The following is a 21,488-nucleotide window of genomic DNA, read 5'->3' on the forward strand; positions in this document are numbered from 1 at the left end:
AATAAAATAAGAATAGAGGGTAAAACCAGTATACAGTAATAGTCAGACCTGTAGTACTAGTAGTTGTAGTAGCAGTAATAGTAGTAGTAGTAGTAATAGTAAATGGTAAAAGCCTGGTCACCTTTATTAGATTTTGGAACGAGCATCTGAGGCTGCACACTGTCTCCTATCGGCGTTTAAAGGTTTGTGATGGAGCTTGGAGACCTGACTGTTTTAAAAGAGATCAGTAAAATATTAAAATCAATTCAAACTGAACAGGTAACCAGTGAAGAGACGACAGAACTGGAGCGATGTGACTTGGTCTGTTTGTACCAGTTCAAATCCAGCTGCTCTTCATGATGTTCTGCAGACAAATGTAGTTTAGTTCAAAGTTGAACTGAATGAGTTAAACTGAATGAATGCGAAGACTGTCACAATACTGGCTCCTGATTGGCCGACAGCAGCAGCTCCACTAATTCAAATGAGGTAAACCTGCCGAGTGGAGGCTTTCCAGTTCAAATGCTGCAAACTGGATCCTGATTCCACGGATTTCTGAAAATGCAATAACTTAAAAATTTAACCAGTCAAACAAAATCACATTTTAACATGAGTGTTCATTTAACATCTTTGATCATACATGTATATTATAATTCCTATAATAGGGTCCCATTAAAAAACGTAACAGTTTCATACTCTGTCACAGCAGTTTTGTTTTCACTCCACTGAGAGTTAAACCAGTCAACTCTTCTCTGGATGTTTCCCTCCTGCGTGCCTGTCAGACGCTCAGCAGGGTTCACTTCACGTGGCAAAACATCCAGTTCTGCTCAATCACAAAAACTCTTCATATTGCATAATCTATCGCATGCTCTCCCTGCGGCAGCCTGCAGGATACAGAGAGAAGCTGCATCCCCCCTTCACAGGATGACATAATCTCTGCCAGCGTGTCATTACAACCGATTACACCACTTCAACTGGCCGTCTGTTCTTGTGCATAAACATTCCTGATCGGTAGTGAACGCAGCTCTACGTGTTCACAGAAAAAAAAAAAAAAAAGAACAAAACAAAAGGTGTGAGTGAAGTCCTGCAGGGACAGTCAGTTCATGAAAACCATGTACTGTGGCAAAGTTCCTGCTGCCAATATTTACCAAAACAACCTAAAAAAAAAAACTGCTGATATCCACTAGATTTCTGGGGACAAATGAAGCAGTGAGACAAGATATTTAGTCAGTGTGATAAATTTTTAGTCGTATGTCATGAAACCATCAGAGGGAACATCGGTCCTGATGCTGCCTGATAGGACTGAACTGTATTTATGGGTTGACAGACCATTTGAAAATTTGTACTGTTTCTCCAATTTCTCTTAAGTGATTCATATGTCTGGTGTGTTTTGTATGTTCATATTTGGATGCTGTTGAGTCAATAATCCATTTAAATGCTGATGTGTGTTCAGCCCATGCTGCATGTGTCATTTTCCCGCTGTCAGATCATGTGAAGTCCCAACAAGCTACTTGAGGGGATTATGGTACTGTCTAATAAACCTGATGGCACCCACTCAGTCAAAGTGTTTACCATAATAAATTTGGTGGAGCAGGAATGTTGTGGTCTCGATTTTTGTATTGCTGGTTGACACCCTTCTTTAACAAGTCTGAAAAATACTCCTATTTACAACCTCATTTTGTGCAGATGTTTTTAGGAGTCCCTTATGGTTTCTGTCTCAGCTACATGTTTGTAGCTGCTTGCCACTGGCAGTGAGCAGATGGTGGAATATTGCTCCTGTGAGCTGTTTTTTTAATTTTACATTTGTTTAGGATTTGCCCATTGTTTCTAGCTACCAGCCCAAACAGCCCCATGTTCAATGCAACTTTGTGTTGACATTTCTCCATGTCCCAATCCTTTAGAGTCAGTTAGTAGCCAACATAAAGTTGGAACCATCGATAGCAACGTAAGCTACCAGTTTAAGGCATGTTGCTGTAGGATTTGCCATAGTTTCTTCGGCCAACATTAATTGTACCTGGAGTTATGCTTTGTTTGAATGTTGCAAGTTGACTATGCAACATTGAGTTAGTAGCTGACATGCTAGGCCTTGCTTTTAGCTAGATTATGTCATAATTTCATTGAAGTGTAGCATGCATTTTTTGCATTTGGGATTACGTGCTTTAACCAAATTCCTCAGCAGAGAGGAATGTTGCCATTGACAGCTTTAACCATCCTGCTGCCTAAACAGAAACATATCACCTTGATTTTAAAATTTCAGACAAGGTCTAAATGCAGTTTGTTCAGTTTTCCTCCCATACATTTATCCATAGCACAAAAACAATCAATTTGCTAGCATTAGTGATTGCTGTTCCAGTGGACCATTTAAAAAAATATGTATATAAAGTGCCACATCATGTAGAAACAAAACTCACTTTATTTTCCAAAAGAAATAAAGATTTGCAACTTGGCCCCTCAGAAATGAGTCTTGGAAGAGTCTCCCAAGGTCTGCGATCTGAAACGACAGGAGTCTAGTTAGTGGTTTCATGGCTCTCCATATACACAGCTAACAAGATACATTTAAGCAGTTCTCCACTTCAGAACCATCAACAGTTTCCCCAAATGTATTCTTACCCTTCAGATTTCTCTGCCATCCAAGAAGTCCCCTGGATGGGACCGTTTTCAAATCCCCCATTATGATTAAGGTGAGCTCCACTCACTCCAAGCCTGAAAGACCATAATCACAGCAAACTGAGACAATGCTTCTTTGAACAGATGTGAAAAGAAATCCGAGATCCAAGTGAATTTCAACACACCTATAAGAAACCACATTACTGGCTGCACCTTCAGTCTGAACAGGAATGGGAGAAGAATCATAATTGTTGCTGGAGGCACCATCGTAGCTAGGCACCTGGGGCTGGTAGCTCGGCACCTGGGGCTGCTTGGGCTGGTAGCTCGGCACCTGGGGCTGGTGGGACTGCTTGGGCTGGTAGCTCGGCCCCTGGGGCTGGTGGGGCTGGTAGCTCGGCCCCTGGGGCTGGTAGCTCGGCCCCTGGGGCTGGTGGCTCGGCCCCTGGGGCTGGTGGCTCGGCCCCTGGGGCTGGTGGCTGGAGGCAACATCGTAGCTCGGCACCTGGGGCTGCTTGGGCTGGTAGCGCGGCACCTGAGGCTGCTTGGGCTGGTAGCTCGGCACCTGAGGCTGCTTGGGCTGGTAGCTCGGCACCTGAGGCTGGTGGGACTGCTTGGGCTGGTAGCTCGGCACCTGGGGCTGCTTGGGCTGGTAGCTTGGCACCTGGGGCTGCTTGGGCTGGTAGCTCGGCACCTGGGGCTGCTTGGGCTGGTAGCTCGGCACCTGGGGCTGCTTGGGCTGGTAGCTGGAGGGAACATCGTAGCTCGGCACCTGGGGCTGCTTGGGCTGGTAGCTCGGCACCTGGGGCTGGTGGGACTGCTTGGGCTGGTAGCTCGGCACCTGGGGCTGGTGGGACTGCTTGGGCTGGTAGCTCGGCACCTGGGGCTGGTGGGACTGCTTGGGCTGGTAGCTCGGCCCCTGGGGCTGGTAGCTCGGCCCCTGGGGCTGGTAGCTCGGCCCCTGGGGCTGGTGGGGCTGGTAGCTCGGCCCCTGGGGCTGGTGGCTCGGCCCCTGGGGCTGGTAGCTGGAGGCAACATCGTAGCTCGGCACCTGGGGCTGCTTGGGCTGGTAGCGCGGCACCTCAGGCTGCTTGGGCTGGTAGCTCGGCACCTGAGGCTGGTGGGACTGCTTGGGCTGGTAGCTCGGCACCTGGGGCTGCTTGGGCTGGTAGCTCGGCACCTGGGGCTGGTGGGACTGCTTGGGCTGGTAGCTCGGCACCTGAGGCTGCTTGGGCTGGTAGCTCGGCACCTGGGGCTGGTGGGACTGCTTGGGCTGGTAGCTCGGCACCTGAGGCTGCTTGGGCTGGTAGCTCGGCACCTGAGGCTGGTGGGACTGCTTGGGCTGGTAGCTCGGCACCTGGGGCTGGTAGCTGGAGGCAACATCGTAGCTCGGCACCGGGGCCTGCTTGGGCTGGTAGCTAGGCCCCTGGGGCCGCTTGGGCTGGTAGCTCGGCACCTGGGGCTGGTAGCTGGAGGCAACATCGTAGCTCGGCACCGGGGCCTGCTTGGGCTGGTAGCTAGGCCCCTGGGGCTGCTTGGGCTGGTAGCTAGGCCCCTGGGGCTGGTGGGACTGCTTGGGCTGGTAGCTCGGCACCTGGGGCTGCTTGGGCTGGTAGCTCGGCACCTGGGGCTGCTTGGGCTGGTAGCTCGGCACCTGGGGCTGGTAGCGCGGCACCTGGGGCTGCTTGGGCTGGTAGCTCGGCACCTGGGGCTGCTTGGGCTGGTAGCTCGGCACCTGGGGCTGCTTGGGCTGGTAGCTCGGCACCTGGGGCTGCTTGGGCTGGTAGCTCGGCACCTGGGGCTGCTTGGGCTGGTAGCTCGGCACCTGGGGCTGGTAGCTCGGCACCTGGGGCTGGTGGGACTGCTTGGGCTGGTAGCTCGGCACCTGAGGCTGCTTGGGCTGGTAGCTCGGCACCTGAGGCTGGTAGCTCGGCACCTGGGGCTGGTGGGACTGCTTGGGCTGGTAGCTCGGCACCTGAGGCTGGTGGGACTGCTTGGGCTGGTAGCTCGGCACCTGGGGCTGCTTGGGCTGGTAGCTCGGCACCTGGGGCTGGTAGCTCGGCCCCTGGGGCTGGTAGCTGGAGGCAACATCGTAGCTCGGCACCTGGGGCTGGTAGCTCGGCACCTGGGGCTGGTGGGACTGCTTGGGCTGGTAGCTCGGCCCCTGGGGCTGGTGGGACTGCTTGGGCTGGTAGCTCGGCCCCTGGGGCTGGTGGGACTGCTTGGGCTGGTAGCTCGGCCCCTGGGGCTGGTGGGACTGCTTGGGCTGGTAGCTCGGCCCCTGAGGCTGCTTGGGCTGGTAGCTCGGCCCCTGAGGCTGGTAGCTGGAGGCAACATCATAGCTCGGCACCTGGGGCTGGTAGCTCGGCACCTGGGGCTGGTAGCTCGGCACCTGGGGCTGGTAGCTCGGCACCTGGGGCTGGTAGCTCGGCACCTGGGGCTGGTAGCTCGGCACCTGGGGCTGGTGGGACTGCTTGGGCTGGTAGCTCGGCCCCTGAGGCTGCTTGGGCTGGTAGCTCGGCCCCTGAGGCTGCTTGGGCTGGTAGCTCGGCCCCTGAGGCTGCTTGGGCTGGTAGCTCGGCCCCTGAGGCTGCTTGGGCTGGTAGCTCGGCCCCTGAGGCTGCTTGGGCTGGTAGCTAGGCTGCTTGGGCTGGTAGCTCGGCCCCTGAGGCTGGTAGCTGGAGGCAACATCGTAGCTCAGCACCTGGGGCTGGTAGCTAGGCACCTGAGGCTGGTGGGGCTGGTAGCCAGGCACCTGGGGCTGCTTGAAGCCACTTAGAGATTCGTCAGAGCCACTGTCCTGAGACTGGTATCTTGAACTACTGACTGGAACTTCATTGGCACCATGATTTTTAGAGGACGGCTGTAATCCAGCATAAGCTGCAGACAGAGGCAAGTTCAATGCAGAAAGTGTGGTGAGTCTTTATATTTAGTGTTCTGTGGCAAACCATGTTTGGTATGTTTCACAACCATGAGACCAAGCTAAAAACTTCAAATATGGTTGTAAATGGCAAATTTAATGCACCAAATTGTCTTCAGGAGAGGTCAGTGCCTTTTTTTAAAGCCATAAAATTTATGTTAAAACAATCTTTAAGAAAAAAAGTTTTACCACTTGCTTGATGTCTTCCAACAGCTAGGAAAGACAGCAGCAGCACCACTCTAGATAAGACACAGATTTAAATCAGATACACTCAAGCACTTCAAAAAAACTTTCAAAGACCATTCTCACATGAATCACAGATTGACTCTTTGAAAGTTACCGTAGGAGAAATCCCATGGCTTCAGCCAGAGCTGTGATCAGATGCAAAACAAAACTCCTCTGTCTACCTTCAGCTGACCCACACAAGCAGAACTCTCCTACCACACTGACAGCAAACTCTGGTACAGTGTCTTTAACCTGTTTGGACAGCCAATCACCGCTCTCTCTTTCTAACGGGGTGAGTGGAAACAGGTGGAAGTAAAGGGCTGGATTAATCCCCACAGGTGTTAAGTGAGGCTTTTTTTTTAAATGCTGTCAAATTCCTTCCATTTCAGTTTCTCCCAAGTTCACCATACATTTGGTGTAAAAAAAAAAAAAGTCATAAAAAATTGAGTAATAAAATATGCTAGAATTGGAGTATGATAGAATTGGAATCATATTTAATTTTATTATCATATTTTGGAACTTTTAGGATCTTATACCCTAGTCCAAGATTCAGATTCCAAAGGATCGGACCAAGTAGGACTGATTTCAATTAAATTGTGTTGGATTTTGGAACCAGTCCCACTCTACAGTCCAACTGGAATCCTGCATGACTTTTTGACCATGTCTGTATGAGTGTGTATGGCTGAATATGTCTGCTTCGAGTGTGTGGATCGTACTTGGTACAGCTGCATATGTGTGGCTGTCTGTTTATCCTTCCTCTATGTTAAACATCTGATTTTACCATTTAACATTTATCATTATCCACTATATTATTTTGTCCTGGCACTTATCGCACACTCAGCCATGATATGAGAAGACTAAACTGTATAGTCTTCTCATAAAACTGTATAGTCTTCTCATATCATTGCTGTTGAAAACAAACGTTTACTAGCTTTGTTGACACTGTGTGTAACACTGCTTAGGGCCTCCAAAAAGCACGGGACGTCCTGTCACTGAGGCTCTCAGGCTGCTGCTGCTGCTCAGTTCGGTCGGCCTGCTCTCTCTCTCCAACATGCTGTTTGTGTCTTGTGCTTTCTTTTCTCTCCTTGTGTTTTACTGTGTTGCAGACTGTGTTGATCATTTTATTCTGTGATTGATTGTTGATCAGTTAGATCTAGGTCGTCTCGCTCTCTGTAAAGTCCTTTGAGACAGACTGTGATGAAGAGCTGGAGGAGTAAAGTTTTTTTGTCTTCTTGAGAATTATTTGATGAATGTCTAGTCTAGATCTAGGTCTAGATCTGTAGAATGTATAATCTGTAAAAATGGAAAGACCAGATTCTTTTCTCCTCTATGAAAAATAATAAGATGCCATGTTTGTGATGGTTTTATAACTTTGTGTGTGTGTGTGTGTGTGTGTGTGTTTGGGGGGGTAGAAGAATACTTCATTAATTAGATGACGGTGCTTCCAACAGTTTGAGCGATGTATCTTTACTGTTTTCTGGTGTTAAAATAGAAGAAATCACATCAATTCCACAACTGCTGTAAAATCACACATTGCACCTTAAACATGGCTGTGATTGGCTGATATCCTTTCAGCCGTAATATGCAGATGACTGACAAACTGAAGCCAGATGAGAAACCATATACAGTAAGTCTGCTTAATTTTAAATTTTTTAACAGCCAGCATTCTTGCACCAAATGGCATACTGCCTGTTCATTTCATGGAAACAGCGTGTCTTCTTGATATTTTGAACACTCAGTGTATTTGGAGTCTCCAGTGGAAGAAAAAGCACAGCAGCTCTCTGTGGTTTCACCTTTATTATGTATTTATCAGAGATGAAACGATTCCTGAAACTGTAACTTAAACTTTTCAGACAACATACAGAACAGATGAAGTTCTGAAGTTAATTATTCATCATTCGACCTGCTCCCAAGTGACAGTTATCAAAGATGAGACTGTAGTCGGCGCCACCGTCTGCAACAAAGTCAGTAACCCTCTTAGTCCCTTGGAAATCTTTGGTTTCAACAACCTGCAGAGAGAAAACAGAAAGAGTGGCAACAGATTAAAAAACAACAAGGTGTCAGACCGAATTGAAGGGATCTGTCCTAAAATGCTATAAATCTATTTTCTATTATCTGAAGTTCATACAATATCTTGAAAGTATAGCGTGTCCGTTCTGTAAAAGTGCTATTCTTTTTTTAACCAAGGACTTAATTTAGCTTCTATTCATTAAAAAGTGCCATAATTTGCTTTAATCGTATGCTATCAGTTATTTTATAAGAGTTGTTGTCACTGTCTTCAAATGGTGGATTTCTCATTATGGAACGACAAAACTCTCCAATTCAATAATTTGTGCAAATGAAAAGAAACCCTGAAAAGCATGCTTACATTTCAGAATTTTAAATGTGTAACACTTAAAATTTGATGGTTAATGATCATTTCATTTTGTAACAGTAGGTGTTTATTTTTTAAGTTTTGGAGATCTCACGTTGGAATAAATCTCAAAAAGTCTCTCTTCCACAAAAAGCCAATATAAAGCGTTTTGGAATGAAACCTTTCATTTTTCCTCTACATGAACAGCAGAAGTACCAGAAACTTTTTGATTCATCTCAGTTTAACTGATGTTCTGGGTCAACAGGTCATCAGGTAAACAGGTAAAACTGTGTTGATGTCAGGGGCGTCCTGGTGGCTCGGTGATCTAGGGCGCGTACCATGTAACCGCAACGTTGTGGGTTCAAATCCGGACCAGGACCTTTATCACATCATCCCCCTCTCTCTACTTTGAACTATGCAATAAAAAACTGTGTTCAGTTTCTTGGCTCCTCACCCTCCAGTCAGAGCTCATGTGTCGGGCGTCGACCACCACCGTCTGAGAGCTGATTCCAAACTTCCCTCCCTTGTGAATGAGCCACCGAGAGCCGTCAGCCAGCGTCACTCTGGGAAGAAAACAACAGTTTAAAGATGCCAATAAACCATTTCCACATCCATTTTTATATAGAAAGGAGAGAGAGAGCCCTCACACTGACAACAAAGAAGGGAATGCCCACATTGAGGTTAATGATGCAAAAATGGGGAAGACATTTAAACCAAACATTTGTGCTGGAAAACTCACAACATGTTGATGCTCTTCGGGGAGGGGGTGATGATGAGACCAGCTGTCTCCACAATGCTCTCATTGGTTTACAGTCAGTAGACTAAGGTAGCACTATTAATATGATAATGATAGACTGACGTTAAAGCTGCAATAAGCTAAATTTTCTGACCACTAGAGGGTGACAAAAACACATTTGTAAATAAACCAGTATCAATAAGCAGCAGCGTGCCACTTCTCCCTCCCTCCACTGCACTACTAAGCACCGTGCATAAAGGCTAACAGCTAAGCTAACCGTACCTACTGAGAAGTCTCGCCGGTTACCAGTCTCACTTTGTAAAGAGGCAGGTAGCAAGTTTACTATTTTAACAAAAAAAATGTTCAGGAGTGGGAGGGGGTGAGCTCCACTTTTAAACAGCGAGGGAGGAGACAAGCTAGTTTAAAAAACTTGGAAAGCTCCTGGATGGAGGGGGAGGAGCTTCGTTCAGGACCAGAATTTGACAACAAACTTTAGAAAAGAGGTGAAAACAGCAACACAGCTGGCTGCTGTGTGTATATTGGTTTATATCATTACAGTTTTTTCTGAATGCTTAAACACTAACAGTGATTCTTGAAGCACTATCTCTGAAACCATTAACACTTGTAGCCAATGCATTTACCAAGTGTGCCAAACTGAATGCACGTTCTCTGCTTTACACTCAGTTTGTAATTTTATAACACACTTTTTGCAAAATTGTAAGCACAACTCACTGCTTTACACTCAGTTTGCAATTTCATAACACACTTCTAGCAAAACTGTAACCTCTTATGAAAAAGTAGTACACTTAAGTATTTTTTTAATAGTAAACTTTAAGTATAAAAGGTATGCTGACTAAAAGTGAAAGTAAAAATATTTTGCTTCCACACAAATGTAACTGTTTTGTCAGCTCCATTGTCACCAATGTAAATTAATTTAATTATGCTTTTGATATTAGGATAACTTCAGGTGTTTTGTCATACATGTAGTAACGTAAACACACATACACACAGGTATCCAAATGTGTAAAGTATGGATGTGTATTCCGAACATAACACACCATCAATACAAATAAGGGGAAAAAGTTTTTTGTTTTTTTCTTACTGTAAGAAAAAAAAAAACAACTTTTTCCCCTTCTTTGTATGTGTGTTTACTACATGTATGACAAAACTTTACAGTATTGCAAATTGCTATGCCTGCACACAGAAAAAGCAAAAGCCACAAGTGTTTTTCATTTATACTATCAGTGCGTAGTTGGTGCTTCGTGTGCTTATTCAAATGATGGTTTGTGTGTTTATGTTGACGCAAAAACACAATGTTTTAAAAGAGTTTGAAGAGTTTTGCAAGAATTGTTTACTTTTGCAAGAGATGTATAATGTTTTGCTGGTTTGGTGTAAGGTTTTGTGGTTAGTGTGTAGAGTTTTGCAAAAATAGCCTATAGTTTCAAAGATAGTGCCTAAGCAATCAGAAAAAACTGTAATATGTCTCAAGGAAATCTCCACATAGCACACATTAGTTTCAGGATTGGTTGTAAGGTCTGATGTCGCTTATTGTAGGTTTAATAATGCTACATGCCCCATCTGGACTCGTTGTTAGCAGCAAGAGGCAACAGAGCTCGCTGTTTCAACCGACAGCTGACTATTGTCTCTGGGTCCAAGTACTACAGGGATGAAGAGACTCATCACATGTAGGTCTGATATCGCTGAACTTATCCTTTAAGGGGAAATGTAAGGGGAAAGTCGGGGTGCGGACTGACCGGACTCCAGAGTGGCTCAGCGGTCCCAGCTCGAAGCCCATGCCCTCCAGCGGCCTCTTCATGCGCTCGGCCCGGTACACCGCAGAGTTGTACAGCCGCCTCAGGTCCGCCGCGTTCGACAGGTCGAAGCTGAAGGAGCCGGAGCCGCCTGCCGGGTGGAGAGGAGAGGACGCGTTCAGTCACACGGTTTAACTAACAGGTCTGTGTCAAAGTGCTTTACAGAGCAGCAAAGGTCAGACGTTAACAGATTTTCAGATATGAGGACAAGGCTGGAGAGACAGGAATTACTGTACCACTGTGGTAAAGCATAGTTTGGTTCATTCACACATGGTAGTTTTATACACCTAGATCAGATGGTTTTCAATGTATGTTATCAGTTATTAGTTACTTTCTCAAATTTGCATTTCTTTAATTTTCCTTTCAAATGGTGAAATTTGATTGAATGGTTAAACCAGAAACTTCAGAACTGGAAATATTCACATCACTTGAAGAAGGATAATTACATAAATGTTAAGTGTAACATCGCCTTTCACTGTCATGCTGAAGGTTTGAATTGAAAGTATTTGCCAATGTGTTGTGAGCGCCACCTGCTGTTTATTCTGAGAGCAGACAGGATCAGTCTGTGATCTGACCAGTTCACTGTGTATCAGTGGAACCAGAGAAGTAAAACCTTGATGTTTTCTTCAGATAACAGTAGATTGTTACTCAGTGATGATTTATATACAATAAGAGTGATGACACCAGAAGACAGATTTTAAAGGCTGTTTTTCACTGGGTAACTTGAAACTACTCTGAGTTACTTTTAATAAAGACTAACTTAGTAAAGTAACTAGTTACTATTTAGGGCAAGTGATGAATTACAGTTTTTTCTGATTGCTTAGGCACTATCTTTGAAACTATAGGCTATTTTTGCAAAACTCTACACACTAACCACAAAACCTTACACCAAACCAGCAAAACATTATACATCTCTTGCAAAAGTAAACACGTTTTGTCATACATGTAGTAAACACACATACAAAGAAGGGGAAAAAGTTTTTTTTTTTTTTCTTACAGTAAGAAAAAAAACAAAAAACTTTTCCCCCTTATTTGTATTGATAGTGTGTTATGTTCGGAATACACATCCATACTTTACACATTTGGATACCTGTGTGTGTGTGTGTTTACTACATGTATGACAAAACTTTACAGTATTGCAAACTGCTATGCCCCGCACACAGAAAAAGCCACAAGTGTTTTTCATTTATACTATCAGTGCGTAGTTGGTGCTTCGTGTGCTTATTCAAATGATGGTTTGTGTGTACTGTATTGACGCAAAAACACAATGTTTTAAAAGAGTTTGAAGAGTTTTGCAAGAATTGTTTACTTTTGCAAGAGATGTATAATGTTTTGCTGGTTTGGTGTAAGGTTTTGTGGTTAGTGTGTAGAGTTTTGCAAAAATAGCCTATAGTTTCAAAGATAGTGCCTAAGCAATCAGAAAAAACTGTAAAGTAACTACTTAGTTTCAAAAGCAACTTTCCCCAACACTGGTCAGCATTCAACTTGTACATGAGCACCTTTCTCTAACTCAACACAACTAGACAACGTCCCGAAATGAAGTTAATTTTCCAGAGAGAAGACTCACCGCCACCAGAAGACGAGTCCACAGCAGCCAGCAGCGCTGCGAGGGCCGCTGAGAAGACGAGTGTTTTGAAGGGAAACATGATGGATTCTCCTCTGGTTCGGTCTGCTTTGCTTGTTGTCATTTATAAACCCCGTCTGTCACACGCTCCGCCCTGTTTGGACACAGTATCAGTTCAGTCTGGGACCTGGCATGCTGAGTGTTATTCCTGCTCTGCTGTGGACAGTAAACACAGCAGGTTTCCTCACTGTGGAGACGGTGGGACGCTTTGGAGAGAATCGATTCCCAGAATTAAATTTTGAAAGTGTGACCATATCACCCCTGTTTTAGCATCCTTGCACTGGCTGCCTGTCACTTTTAGGATTAATTTTATAATTCTTTTAATTACTTTTAAGGCCAGGCATGGGCTGGCCCCTCCCGTCTCTGACCTTTTACCCCCCCGGACGCAGCCTGAGGTCCTCTGGCAGCTCGGCTTGTTCCAAAGTCTAGCAAAAGGCATTATATCTACACCAAAGTGCTGTTTTTATTACAGAGTTAGTGGTTTAGGGAGGATTTTCCTTTAATGTCAATATGTGTGATTACTTTTTTTTTTTTTTAACAATATATTTATTGACATTTTCAATTTCAGTTTACAGCATTTGTGACAGGGAAAATACAGTGATTACCAAAATCCTCCCTCCCAAACCAATCCTCGTCGGTCACTTCCCTCCCCTCCCTTTTTTTTAGATTGAACATTATTTTTTCAGAGGCCATATATGAGGCAGTAATATGTGTGATTACTTAACGATCAGATTTTTAAATTTCAGATCAAAACAATGTTAAGCTTTCATTTGAGAGTTATTTTTATTCACACAACATTAATACAACTGAGAGTCTTGTTCCAAAATAAGATCTGCCATTTGAAAAAAGTGACATCTCTTCTTAACAATAATAGCACACAATTATAGTACTTTATAGGTAACTTTAAACAAAAAAGTGTCTTCATCCTCATCAGTCGACAAACTTTTACAAACTGGATCTGGATTACATTTTTATACTGAATAATGCATTTTTTTTTTTTGCATTTATTAGGCAGTTCAAAGTTGAGAGAGACAGGAAAGATTGGGAGAGAGAGAGAGAGAGTCCCTGGTCTGATTCAAACCCAAGACGTTGTGTTTACATGGTACACATCTCAGCCCACTGAGCCACCAGGACGCCGCCTGAATAATGGATTTAATATCATGATTTCGCCTCAATCTATAGCACATTGGAACAAAACTCTTTCATTGTTCTGTAAAAACAAGTCGCTTCACCAGCTGTGTTTTACAGGGTTAAACTGGAGCCTGATCACAGGTCAAAGCTCCTGTTTGGGTTTGGATGATGTAATTCCAGAAATTCCCCAAATTGCCAAAATGTGTTCTGCAGCAGACAGACAACACAGACTGACAACATTTATCTGGCAGCTCTTCTTAAAAGCTCCGCTCAAAACTTTCCATCCCACAATTTCATATCCATTCTCTGTGTGTGGGGGAACTCCTGCTCACCACTCACATGCAAAAACACAACAACAATTGTAGAGATTAAAAAAAGATTAAAAAAAATAATTGGGACATTTTCAGTGGTATTTTTATTTCTTATTTCTATTTACTTCTCAGATTGGATGCAGAGAGAAATTGTTGTTGCATGGCTATCTTTTTCAAATTTCTAATTGTTTTACTCTGCTTGCAAACCAAATGCAGCAGTTTTACAGACTGATTGTAGATTAAAGTCAAAATTAAACAGCATTTTGACTGTCTTGCTTCTGTAATCTGACATATTTCTGGTTGACCCGATACTTGTGTGTATTTTGGAGGAACATTTGGCTACTTTATCATGTATTATTTCAAATGTTCTCTAGCCTTGGTGGTGTTTTCCTCCTGCTGTTTCTCTAACATGTCATCACTCTAGATCTTGTCACAGTTAAAGGTGCTATGTGTATTATTTTAACATCAAGAAACATTAGTGCATTAATTTTGCATAAATCAGATTATGGTGCATCCAACACTTTTAGAGTGATGTATTTTTGCTGTTAACTAGTGTTAAAATAGAATAAATTATGCACCTTAAACCTGGCTGCGATTGGTTGATATCCTTTCAGCCGTAATATGCAGATGTTCTGAAGTTACTGATTCATCATTCGACGTGATGCTTTGTGACAGTTATTGGAGATTAAATTGTAATTGGAGCCACCAGCCGCGACAAAGTCAGAAATCGTCTTGGTCCCTCCGAAGTCTTTGGATTCCCCAGACAGCGGCTGAGAGAAAACAGGAAGAATGGCAATGGATTGAAAAATTACTACATGTCAAACCTGCAATTGAGATCTGTCCTAAAATGCTATCTATCTATCTTAATATCTCAATATCTTTAAAATATAGAGGATCTGTTCTGTAAAAGTGCCTTTATAGAACAAGTTGGTGTCACTTTCTTCAAATAATTTGTGAAAATTAAAAGAAACCCTCGAAAGCATGCTTTAAAATGTCAGTGTTTGAAATGTGTCTCACTGAAGGACCTGAGGTTTGAGTAACGATACACAATATTGACTTTTCATATTGTAAGCCTGTCTATTTTTCCAAGTGTTGGAGATCTCATGTTGGAATTAATCTCAATTTGAAGAGTTTCAAACTGAGATATCCACTATTTGAGAACATTGACACCTCCTCAAATAAAAAGATGGCTGGTATTAAAGCTGTGTGATGTTCAGTTTGTTCTTGGCTCCTCACCCTCCAGGCAGAGCTCATGTATCGAGCGTCGACCACCACCGTCTGAGAGCTGATTCCATAACCGGGACCCTTGTGGACGAGCCACCGAGCGCCGTTAGCCAGCGTCACTCTGGGAAGAAAACAACTGATTAAAGATGCCAAATGTGTTTCATTTCAGCATCGGTATATCATTACCACATTCATTTTGACAGGGTTGGGTAGTAATGGGATGTGTTATGTAATCTAACTGCAAAAAAAAATTGACAGTTTTCTGTTATGTTGCCTTAATTATGTATTCTGTGGTATCATATTGTGATACTTGTGGAACATGAGAGGATTACGTCTGAGAAAATTACTAAAGTGAAAGGAGAAAGTCAGCTATTCTACATCTTTATCAAATGAGGCACAGAAGAAATTTGTGTTTGTTTGCAAAATTTCTTCAACTTTGTAATTTTTCACCGTTTCTTATATCTTTATACCTTAAATATATTTTAAAAAAGTAACTGAAAGTAATCAGAATACATTACTGAGATTGGGTAATCCCCTGGATTATGTTACTGATTACAATGTCGATGAGGTAACTAGTAACTGGAATGGAATACATTTTTTAAGTAACCTACCCATTCCTTGGTAGAATAACCATAAACAGAAGCCTGTCAGCCTCTATCAGCCTCTACTCTGCATCCTCCATAGTTTCTCACCTGGTGGATCTGGAGGGAAATCTGCTGGATCGCTTTACGGCACAAAACAGGAAGAGGTTCTTCTTCTGTTCTTCCAGAGCAAACTAAATTTGGAGAAACACTGGAACTAACAATACTACTGGTGTGAGACAGAGGAGACAATCTTCTCCGTCATGCTCTCATTGGTTTACAGTCAGTAGCCTAAGGTAGCACTATTAATATGATAATGATATATTGATGTTAAAACTGCAATAAGTTAAAATTTCTGACCACTAGAGGGTGACAAAAACAGCAACACGTTTGTAAATACATTAACAGCAAAGCCTCTTCTCCCTCCTCCCCTCCACTGCAATACGGAGGCCAGCCAAGGACAAAAACTGCAAAGCAGCGCGCACAAAGGTATGGCTAGAAGGTAGACTGTCTTCTGAGTATTTTGTTGAGGAGACGTGTCTCTGCAGAGAGTTGGTCTGTGTCTCTGTAGTACAGCAGGCAGCTGTCTGACGATGATATAGTAGGCGATCGCACGGAATATCATAATAAAAAGCATAGAGGCTCTGATTAGGTGAAAAAAATGAAAAAGCCTATATTGACTACATGGCTGAACAAAGATTAATAATTAAAAATGTAAAGTAAGCCTCTATCTTTGGATCTTGGATCTTCAGACGGATCTTACTTTTGTTTATTGCCCACTCTGAAGAGCAGCTGTCAGACATGTTTGTCCACTGGAAACACAGAAGAACCCGCAACGCTCTTTCTCTTTTGTTGTGTTAGTATAAATCACTTTAATAGCAAGGGTGGAAGTAACTAATTACATTTACTCTCTTTACTGTAATTGAGTAGCTTTTTATGTACTTTAAGAGTAGCCTATTTTTTAAAGTCAGTAATTTTACTTTTACTTAAGTAAGTTTTTGCTGAAGTATTGTACTTATTAAATATACATTTTAAATCAAGACTAATCTGTATATGCAGGGGCGGAAATCACGGGGGGGACAGGGGGGTCCGGACCCCCCCTTCCTGGGACTAACAGAGAGTTGTCCCCCTCAATATATCATTGTAAATATAACTATATAATTTTAAATAATATAATAATATGCATTGAAAGCACTTGTGATAATTATAGACGCAAAACAATGCGTTTTTAAGTTTCGAAAGATTGAGTCCCCCCCTCTTACGCCTCACAGTGGTTTGGTCCACTGCCTACCTGCCTCCCCGAACCCCCACACACACACATTAGCCCTCGGTAGGAGTGTGTGTGGAGGATCTCTGGAAGTGTGTCAGTGGTGGCAGACCTCCAGTAAGAAGCTACTTTGCAAAGGTTAACTTAAAACAAAGGATGTGTCAGACATTTTTCTTTACTTCTACCACTCAATAGAATAAAACACATTCACAGTTGTAATCAGACTACATTTTGTTCCGTTACCTCGCGGTTGAATCTCGTGCATCAGCGTGTTGGCACGGAGCCGCGTCTCCTAATGCATGTGTGTGTATGGAGGCAGGAGGTCTGTCCACAATTAAAATCCTCATAACTCGCTGAATTTTCGACCGATTTTCAAGCGGTTTGGTTTGTTACAAATGCCAGACATGTATTTATGATACAGGATACTTGGTTAAATTAAAATGCGGGATTTCATACCAAAATACTTTATCTTTTGTAGATGGTAACAGTAATATTTCTATAATATAATATTTAAGATTAACTTACCCTATGTAATTAGGTTCTAAGTATATTATTTTTTTCTTACTGCATGTAAAATGGCTGCCGCTATGTTATTTTGTTCATAATTTTGGAAATAAATGAAGACTTAATTAATAAAAAAGACATAATTACAACAAACATTATGTTAAAATATAAGTAAGTTTCTGGCAGGCTTCATAGCGTTCTGGACTTTTACACATTGACAGCAAAACATTAGAGATCTGCTTTTTCGGGAAAACTAAATCTAATTAGGCATATATTAGCTTTAGTTCAGTTAATGGGTGTTGCATCTCACCTACTACTGTAAATAACCTGCATGCTGTGTGTGTGTGTGTGTGTGTGTGTGTGTGTGTGTGTGTGTGTGTGTCTATTTGTCAGCCAGCCAGGTCAGTTAAAATGGCAGAGAAAAGAAAAACAGACATCCGATCATTTTTCAGTGCACCGAAACACCAAGTAGAAAGACCCCAGTAATATCAAAGGCAATTTGATAAAATCTTCATAAGAAAGGAATGAAGTGCTTATGGAAATGTTTCATAATGGACCTCTATATACATTTAATACAACAGTACTTTTGGCGGCACCTTTGATGTCCCCTTCAGGAATTGTTCTTGAGAAATTTTTCTGTTTATTGTCCCCCCCAACAGTGAAATGAAATATCCGCCCTTGTGTATATGGACTATTGAAAACTTAAAGTCCACTACATAGTCTAGGGCCTACATACAATAGGTTGGCAGTCAGCCTTTCTTCTGGGAACCAGTCAGTCGTTAAACATATCGAGACAGGGCTGAATCAAATTGTATTGATCTGTTGGCTGCTTAAAATGTAGTGTCTAGATGCATCAGATTGCTGATTGCATATCGAGATGCAAATCGGATCATGCTTGGATGGTGAGATGCACAGCTCTAGTGCTTCCTCTGTTTACAGGAGGTTCTCCATGCAACCTAAATAACTACTGTCCAATTTCCTATCCTGTCTCGTAAAAATACTGGAATCTCTAATAAATTCTCAAATAAGATCCTATCTAACAGATTATTGTGTTTTAAATACTTTCCACTCTGGTTTCAGACCTGGGCATGGTACCATCTCCGTTGCTTCTTTAGTGTTAAATGACTTTGTTAATAGCCTAGATAGGAGACATTGCGTTTTCATGGTACACATCTCAGCCCACTGAGCCACCAGGACGCCGCCTGAAAGCTCCTGTTTGGGTTTGGATGATGTAATTCCAGAAATTCCCCAAACTGCCAAAATGTGTTCTGCAGCAGACAGACAACACACACTGACAACATTTATCTGGCAGCTCTTCTTAAAAGCTCCGCTCAAAACTTTCCATCCCAGAATTTCATATCCATGTTTTTTTTATCCATGTGTCTCCAGTGGAAGAAAAAGCACAGCAGCTCTCTGTGGTTTCACCTTTATTATGTATTTACCAGAGATGAAACAATTCCTGAAACTGTAACTTGAACTTTTCAGACAACATACAGAACAGATGAAGTTCTGAAGTTAACGACCCATCATTCGATCTGCTGCGTGTTGACAGTTATCAGTCCTGAGTACGTAAACGGCGCCACCGTCTGCAACAAAGTCACTAACCGTCTTGGTCCCATAGAATTCTCTGGAGCTATCAAACTGCAGACAGAAAACAGAAAGAATGGCAATGGATTTAAAAACTACTACATATTAGACTTCTGCAATATAATTCTAAAATACTATCTATCTATCTTGGTTCATGATACAATATCTTTACAATATAGAGGATCTGCAAAAGTGCTATTACTTTCTCAACCAAGGATTTAAGTTACCTTCCATCCATTCAAAATTGCCAAAATTTGCTTTGTGTGCTATCAATTATTTTGTAAGAGCTGGTGTCACTTGGTGGAGTTCTCATTATGGAACAACAAAACTTTCCAATTTCAATAATTTGTGCAAATGAAAAGAAACCCCCAAAAGTATGCATACATTTCAGAGATTTCAAAGATCTGATGGCTGAGTAACAAAACACATTGACTTTTCATTTTGTAAGAGTAAGTGTTTATTAGTAAGTGTTTAGTAAGTGTTGGAGATCTCATGTTGGGATAAATCTGCATTTGAAGTTTGAGTTTCAAACTGAGATATCACCTCCTCTAATAAAAAGATGGCTGGTATTAAAGTTAGTCATCTTAACACCTTTTCTTACAAAGCAGATGTGTTTTTGAGGATAGAATCATCTGTGATTTTGAAATATAGACTGATGAAATTTAGGGAGCACATTTTTTCCAAAATGGATATATTGTGTTTTGGAATGAAACCCTTCACTTGTCCCCTACATGACCAGCAGAAAGACCAAACCTTCTGATTCATCTCAGTTTAACTCTACGACAGCTGATGTAACTTCAGCATGAATCCCCAGCTCGGTGTTCTGGGTCGACAGGTAAACAGGTAAAACTGTGTGCTGTACAGTTTATTCTTGGCTCCTTACCGTCCAGAGAGGGCTCATGTGTCGAGCGTCGACCACCACCGTCTGAGAGCTGATTCCAAAACCCTCTCCCTTGTGGATGAGCCACTGATCGCCGTTAGTCAGCGTCACTCTGTGAAGAAAACAACAGGCTAAAGATGACAAAGTGTTTCATTTCATTTTACTTAAGAAAATGAAGCACATGACATCTAGATTTTCTCCATTTGCTGTAATGTTGCAGTGTCTTGGTTTGAATATTTTTCTCAGTATCAGCAGCTTCAGTGAAGCGTTGGAACAGCAGATACACAATATGGAGGAGGCACTGAAGTACAGTATGGAGAAACATGTTATATTTCTAACTTTGAAGCCAATTAAAGAGTAACTGAACCCCAAACCCAAATTTGTGGTGAAGCCTGACATCTAATGGTGAAAAGTAGGGTACTGAACTGGCCATCTGCTATCGGCTGGTGTTTGTGCCAGATGATGTCACCACCTGTTGCATTCTATAGAATGTGACATCACCTGGCACAAAACCAGCCAATAGCAGATGGCCAGTTCAGTACCCTACTTTTCACCATTAGATGTCAGGCTTCACCACACATTTGGGTGTGGGGATTAGTTACTCTTTAAGGGGAAATTTAAGGGGAAAGTCAGGGTGGGAGGGGTTAAACCCAGTGTATGTGGACTGACCGGACTCCAGCGTGGTATAGGCATAATGGTTCTATGTGGACCCTGATGTTGGTCCCCGGTATGTTCAAATAGCGGTGCATCCTCTCTGCCGTGTTAACTTTTGAATTGTACAGCTTCGTCAGTTTCTCCGGGTCTGTTATGTCAGCGTGGCAACAGGCGGGGGGGCCTGCCAGGTGGGTGGAGAATAAACATTCAGTCATACAGTTTAACTAACAGGTCTGTGTCAAAGTGCTTTACAGAGCAGCAAAGGTCAGACATAAACAGATTTTCAGATATAAGGACATGGCTTGTGTGTGTGTGTGTGTGTGTGTGTGTGTGTGTGTGTGTGTGTGTGTGTGTGTGTGTGTGTGTGTGTGTGTGTGTGTGTGAAGGAGACAAGAATTACTGTACCACTGTGGTAAAGTGGTCTGGTTCATTCACACATGGTAGTTTTATACTCCTGGAGCCGTATCCACAAACATTCTGAGTCCTCTCAGAGAGTTTTATCTCAGCCTAAAAGTCCTTAGCAAGGAGTCCTAGTTTAGGAGTGAAAAGTTCTCAGAGCGACTCTGAGCAACGAATGGACAAGAACTTTTATCTTAGTGAGGAGGTGTGGTCGACCCCGTTGCTAGGTGTGATGCTCTCTTTTGGACGCTGTCATTGGTTGATCAAGAAAAATCAACACGCCTCTTTTTGTCATCCAGAATGCACACAAGGAATCACACAAGATAAAACACAATTTACTCGATATTAACGTGTGGTTTGCTTATACTATCAAAAATAAAATAAAAATAGAGCTCATTGGACAAAATCTTTGAAAACCATACGAACCGTACTTTTTAATACTTAGAAAATACTTACATTATGCAATAATGTTATTATACTTCACTAATTAATCATTAATTAATGTTAAGATTTGGTGAAAATGGCTCACAATTTAGTAGTATTAGTATAATTTATAGACTATATTGGCAAGCATATGAGTCTGTGAAGGAGCTGTAATTGTTTGTGATTATTCTACTATGTGGCTGCATAAACCTAAATTATCACTGCTGCACTGTTTGCCTGTTGCTTAATATCTTAACATAGTGATGACTTTATAATAA

The 21,488-nt window shown here is 42.5% G+C and overlaps 2 protein-coding genes across 2 annotated transcripts in view; both read right to left on the bottom strand.

The window, feature by feature from the left end:
- Window positions 1-7,559: 7,559 nt before the first annotated feature.
- Window positions 7,560-12,271, bottom strand: LOC139930364 (uncharacterized). Its single transcript, XM_071923524.2, has 4 exons — window positions 12,193-12,271; window positions 10,569-10,716; window positions 8,533-8,641; window positions 7,560-7,734 (listed from the first exon to the last, which is right to left on the bottom strand). The coding sequence occupies exons 1-4, from the start codon at window positions 12,269-12,271 to the stop codon at window positions 7,609-7,611; spliced, it is 462 nt and encodes a 153-aa protein (XP_071779625.2). The 3' UTR covers window positions 7,560-7,608.
- Window positions 12,272-14,329: 2,058 nt separating this feature from the next.
- LOC139930372 (collagen alpha-6(VI) chain-like) overlaps window positions 14,330-21,488 on the bottom strand; it is a 34,229-nt gene continuing 27,070 nt past the window's right edge. The window contains 5 exon segments of the mRNA XM_078287054.1: window positions 14,330-14,461; window positions 14,928-15,034; window positions 18,851-18,908; window positions 19,738-19,846; window positions 20,404-20,569. Of these exon segments, the coding sequence (XP_078143180.1) occupies window positions 14,330-14,461; window positions 14,928-15,034; window positions 18,851-18,908; window positions 19,738-19,846; window positions 20,404-20,569 (572 nt within the window).

Source organism: Centroberyx gerrardi, chromosome 12 (genome assembly GCF_048128805.1).
Source record: "Centroberyx gerrardi isolate f3 chromosome 12, fCenGer3.hap1.cur.20231027, whole genome shotgun sequence".
Taxonomy (NCBI): domain Eukaryota; kingdom Metazoa; phylum Chordata; class Actinopteri; order Beryciformes; family Berycidae; genus Centroberyx; species Centroberyx gerrardi.

Coding starts and splice junctions, on each gene's coding strand:
- LOC139930364 (XM_071923524.2), bottom strand. CDS start 12,271: ATGTTTCCCTTCAAAACACTCGTCTTCTCAGCGGCCCTCGCAGCGCTG. Junction 10,717..12,192: donor GGACTCGTCTTCTGGTGGCG/GTGAGTCTTCTC, acceptor TCCACCCGGCAG/GCGGCTCCGGCTCCTTCAGC. Junction 7,735..8,532: donor ACATGAGCTCTGACTGGAGG/GTGAGGAGCCAA, acceptor TTCTCTCTGCAG/GTTGTTGAAACCAAAGATTT.